Source organism: Myotis brandtii, unplaced genomic scaffold, assembly GCF_000412655.1.
Source record: "Myotis brandtii unplaced genomic scaffold, ASM41265v1 scaffold50, whole genome shotgun sequence".
Classification (NCBI taxonomy): Eukaryota; Metazoa; Chordata; class Mammalia; order Chiroptera; family Vespertilionidae; genus Myotis; species Myotis brandtii.
Window position 1 is genome coordinate 1,105,714 of NW_005369061.1, and position 5,362 is coordinate 1,111,075.

Consider the following 5,362-nt stretch of genomic DNA (forward strand, 5'->3'; position numbering starts at 1 on the left):
CTCCCCCATCCCCACCACACAGCTGTCTGTCCTCTGTCCAGACTGGAACTTCCCCTCACTTCCCGCCCGGCTCCAATTTGGGTGCCCAGGACCTAGAGAGAAAACAATGTTTGCCATTGAATCCTGACAGTGCCACCTATTAGCTATTGGACAACTAACATCTACTTAATTTTTTCATGTGTAGAGATAATGATCCTTTTCTTGCCGGGATGCTGTGAAGTTCAAACGAGGTAGTGTGTGTAAAGGGCCTGGCATTATGCCTGACAAGTGGTAGTCATTAAGCAAGTGTTGGTTCTTTGAGGTCCTCCTCTGTCGGGCAGTGGCTAAGGCTGCTGTTCTAGGGATACCAGGCTTAGGAAAGAGCCCAGTGGCATGTGATGTCTGTTGCCTTAAGGGACATTGGTTGTGGGAGGTGATGGTGCACAGAGTCTCTTTTCTTTTTCCCCTTGTGTTTGCATCTTCGGTCAAGTCCCAACTTGGCTTAATGGCACCCTCTGGCCAGGAGGTCAGATCGCCCAGATGCCACCTCCATGCACACCTAAGCCTGGGTCTATCAGAGATCATAGGAAATGAGAGACTTTGGAGTTTGGGTTTTTACAACCTTATCTAAACCTCAAGTTTCCTTATTTGTAAAATGGGGGTAACAATAGACCTCCTCATAGCAGTGTTATGAGGCTTCGCTTAACTGAGACAGTATTGTGTGAGGCAGAGAACCTGGCAGAGATCGCTGTGAGGGGAAGCTGTGCTCAGCAATTGGCCCCGTCTGGACTGGAGACGGGGAAGAGGCTCTACTGGAATAACCTTTCTCTTTCTCTGTTTCTGTCCGCAGCAGCAAGGTGGAACACAAAGGCCCTGTGCTGAGCACCCATAATCCTCTGGGGGTACCCCCCCCAAAACAGCACCCCCACCATGTTTAATCTAATGAAGAAAGACAAGGACAAAGATGGAGGGCGGAAGGAGAAGAAGGAGAAAAAGGAGAAGAAGGAGAGGATGTCAGCAGCAGAGCTGAGGAGCCTGGAGGAGATGAGCCTGAGACGCGGCTTCTTCAACCTAAACCGCTCCTCCAAGCGTGAATCGAAGATGCGCCTGGAGATCTCCAACCCCATCCCCATCAAGGTGGCCAGCGGCTCCGACCTGCACCTGACTGACATTGACTCTGACAGCAACAGGGGCAGCATCATCCTGGACTCGGGCCACCTCAGCACAGCCAGCTCCAGCGATGACCTCAAGGGTGAGGAAGGCAGTTTCCGGGGCTCTGTGCTGCAGCGGGCGGCCAAGTTCGGCTCCCTGGCCAAGCAGAACTCCCAGATGATTGTCAAGCGCTTCTCCTTCTCCCAGCGGAGCCGGGACGAGAGTGCCTCTGAGACCTCCACCCCCTCGGAGCACTCTGCTGCCCCATCTCCACAGGTGGAGGTGAGGACTCTAGAGGGACAACTGGTCCAGCATCCTGGCCCAGGCCACCCTCGACCAGGGCCCCGGTCCCAAGTCCCTGAGCTGGTGACTAAACGGTTTCCGGCTGACCTTCGCTTGCCCCCCGTGGTGCCCCCGCCACCCCCTGCCCTCCGGGAGCTGGAGCTGCAACGAAGGCCCACTGGAGACTTTGGCTTCTCCCTGCGGCGCACAACCATGCTGGATCGGAGCCCCGAGGGCCAGGTCTATCGGAGGGTGGTTCACTTTGCTGAGCCTGGTGCGGGCACCAAGGACCTGGCCCTGGGGCTGGTGCCGGGTGATCGTCTGGTGGAGATTAATGGGCACAACGTGGAGAGCAAGTCCAGGGATGAGATTGTGGAGATGATCCGGCAGTCAGGGGACAGCGTGCGGCTCAAGGTGCAACCCATCCCAGAGCTCAGTGAGCTCAGCCGGAGCTGGCTGCGGAGCGGCGAGGGACCACGCAGGGAGCCGGCCGATGTGAGTGTTTCCCTTGGGACCTGGGCAGCGAGGGATGAGCAGGGACTGGGTTGTTGATGTCTGCTGTGATTATACTTAGGTGGATGATTAGGGTACTCAAGAGCTGTAGTGAGAGCCTAGCGAGTGTGTGAGCAGTAAAGCTGGGCCACTCTGTGGGCTTCAGGGACCATTTACCTGGCTGGTGGGGAGAAGGCGCCTCAGGTGGGGGCTATACACGGTCAGACAAGCTTCATGATACAAGCAGGGGTTAGGGTTTGGGCACCATATTTCCTGAGCCCGAAATTGAGGCATGGAGGCTAACACGTGCCAGTTCCAGATATGAGAGACAGACAGTCTTATATTCTGGACTAAAGTATAGGATTTCCATGTTATTTTGATATTGGAGGTGAAAAAAAAAAGTTATGTCAAATCAGGGCTGTCATGGGACATCTAGGATGTACAGCTGCTTTGGTAGCTCCTGGGAAGATGACCTCAGGCCTCCTCTTGCCCCTGTGAGTGAGGAGTTGAATACCAGGTAAGGTTGCCGAGATAAGCAGGGGCCAAATCATGAAAGACCTTATAAATCGTGGTAGGAGTTTCGAGTTAACCCCATTGCAATGAGACCGTTGTAGGGTTTGAAGCGCAGGGGAGTGACGCTCTGATTTATACAGATCACTTGTGCTCCCAGAGTTGTATTATCTTTCCTGGAGGAAGGCAATGCATGGGCCTGGAAAAGTAACAGGGATGAAGCCTACAGAGATAGTATGACCTGATCATCCCTGAGACCCCGGCCCACACAAAGCAAAGGTGGGAGAGGGTGACACAGGCCCAGAAGAGATTGAGGTTAAAGGTATCCATCAGTTTAGCAAATACCTGTTTACTTCCCAAGGACCTACCCGATTTAACTCCTGAAAAGATGGTCTCTGGGGAGATGGAGATCTGTAACCCCAGCGGTCTCTTGATAGGTTGGCTCCTTACCAGTTTGGAATGCTCTGCCTGGAGGCAACCCCTGAAGGACAAGTTGGCCTCTGGTCACCCCTCTCTCCAGCTGTGGCTCTTAGGACTGTCCAGGTCCCTGCAGCCTGACCAGTACATGGCCCGGCCAGGACCTTTCAGTACTAAGTGACCAGCCAGATGTGTCCAAGTCAGAAGTGGGAGGAAATGCTAAGGAAACAGGCAGAGTCCCGGTCCTAGCTTTCTCCTGGGGAGGGGAAGTGGCTGCTCAGATGGCTGCTTAGCCTAGGAGCATGTCGGGCCTGGAGGGCCTGGGAGCCGCAGGGTCAGACTCTGGCAGGAAGCACTGGAGTTGGGTTCCAGACCTTCCTTTATCCGGGGCTGGTGGGGTCAGGCAGCTTTGCTAGTCAGGAAGGGGTAGTGAGTGTGAGGGGAGCCTGTCGTAGAATCCAGGAAGGACCTGGACGCATTAATTCCAGAAATACATTGAGCACCTACTCTGTGTTAGCCACCAGGCTACACTGAACTTGGGGAACTTCCCACAGCTTAGAAGGAGTTGTCTTTATCTCAGCACCAAAGACCACACCATGTTGCCACGTCTGCCTACTTTCTCCCAGGCTAACATTGCCTTCAACAGATAAAATATTCTTCCTCTTAAAGAATGAGTCCCCCAGGGATTGTTGCCAGGTCCCCGCCGAACCACAGCACAGGCCTCTGTGAGGCTCAGGGCTTGGCATCACAGATGCTGTTCAGTTCTTCTCTTTATAGCACAGGGATCATCCTGGCATCTCATGTTTCCCAGCCGCTCTCCTTCCCAACTAGCTGCTGTTACCGCATCCCTGGGGAAGTGGGTGGTTTAGCTTTGGAAACCCCGGTGGATCCCACCTTCCAGCTGGTATCGCAGAAGTGCTGGCTTGCTCTGGCCCGTGGGGCAAGCCCAGCTGGTGCCCAGAGGACTTCTTCCCCCACCTCGGGGATCGAGCAGGGGACACAGTAGAAAGTCCCTTCCTCATGAGTCTCCTAGAACTGACCGGACAACAAGAAGCATAGGGCTGAAAGAAGCCCCACGTCTCCTCTTACCTGGGTAGGTGGTGGGGTCTCAGGCCACAATGGAGAGGAGCAGAATGAGCCCGCATTCTGGTTTCCTGAGACAGACCCCGGAGCTGGGGAGGGAGTGCTGTAGCCTCGACTGAGGCTCTTATCCTCTATCTCCTCTTCCTCCCACTCCTACTCCTGCTCCTTTTCTTGGCAGCAGTTCTAATCCTAGTTCCATGCCAAGAAAAGAGCCTTCCCACCTCCTCCATGCTCCCGGGCGGGGTACCCTGACAACTCTAGCCCCACAGGGACAGCTCTGGTGGCCACCCTGCCCGTCAGGCCATCCATCAACTGTGTCCACACGTTGCCTGTCCCCAGGGAGCTCTGAAGGAGCTGGCTAGCCATCTGCTCTCTTTCTGCACACAGATAGGGGCCAGGCCCCATGGCTCCTGTCCATGGCCTGTTCAGAAGGCCCCAGGGAGAGACAGCCCCTTGGGTTTCCTTCTCACATGGTGTGTGTCCAGAATGCTTGGCTCACACCTTGTTCATATGTCTCTGTAGCTGCCAGACAAGGCTCCACTGGGAGGAGGGTGAGCCACAGTCGTAGGATAGACTTGGGACCTGATAGAAATCACTCAGCAAGTCTGAGAGAAGCAGCCCTTCTTCCGCCATCTATTCCTCCACTCATCTGTCTACTAAACACACGTTTGTGGAGCACTTACTGTGTGGTAGGTCCTGGGACCCCCGCAGTGTGCAGCACATAATCCCAGCCTCAAAGGTGAAATCAAAGAAGGATGTACACCCAGCCCCAAGGAACTCAAAGTCTAGTGGGAGAGATGGTCAAGTAGCAGGCAATGACATTGCCATTTGAGAAGGTCAGCGATAGAGTGTACTGGGGAGCACAGAAGAGGAACTTCAAGTATATTCTTCGGAATGAATCAGAGAGAGAGAGCTGACATATAGGGGAAGCAAATGGAAGGAAAAGACTGTATTAGACACAAATCAGAGAGAGATTGACACACTTGGGGAGTCTTCGGAATGAATCAGAGAGAGAGCTGACATATAGGGGAGGCAAACGGAAGGAAAAGACTGTGTTAGACACAAATCAGAGAGAGATTGACACACTTGGGGAATAAGGCTTGGGGACAGCATATGGGGACACTACTGAGAGAAGCAGCAAGAGAAGCAAGCAGGGCCCAGGTCACAAGGCCCCTGAGAGTCATGCTAGGGAATGTAAACTTTAACCTAAGGACAATGTAGCCATTTAATCGGGGCGTGATAGGCACAGATTTTAGAAAATCTCTGGCTGTTTATGGGGAATCCTTTCGGGTGTAGCAAGGGGAGAATCGTGAGGGAGCTATTATAGTAAACCTAGTAGAACGAATGGAGGCCTGAACTTAGGGAGAGGCATTGGAGATGGAAAGAGGTTTCAGATGTAAGCAACTGAGGTAGGCTCTAGAGCAGCCGTGGGCAAACTACGGCCCGC

At 53.8% G+C, this 5,362-nt stretch overlaps 1 protein-coding gene across 10 annotated transcripts in view; it reads left to right on the forward strand.

Annotated features, from left to right (window-relative positions):
- Window positions 1-5,362, forward strand: part of MYO18A (myosin XVIIIA) — a 94,922-nt gene that overhangs the window by 7,370 nt on the left and 82,190 nt on the right. For 7 of the 10 annotated variants that reach the window (XR_001364153.1, XM_014548225.1, XM_014548226.1 and 4 more), the window contains exon 2: window positions 830-1,908. Coding sequence is in view for 9 of the 10 variants with exons in the window: in XM_014548225.1 (XP_014403711.1) it covers window positions 910-1,908 (999 nt within the window). In the remaining variant the exon portion in view is untranslated. Of the gene's footprint in view, window positions 1-829; window positions 1,909-5,362 lie in introns of those variants that run through there. The other 3 variants (XM_014548230.1, XM_014548229.1, XM_014548231.1) reach the window with 1 other exon arrangement.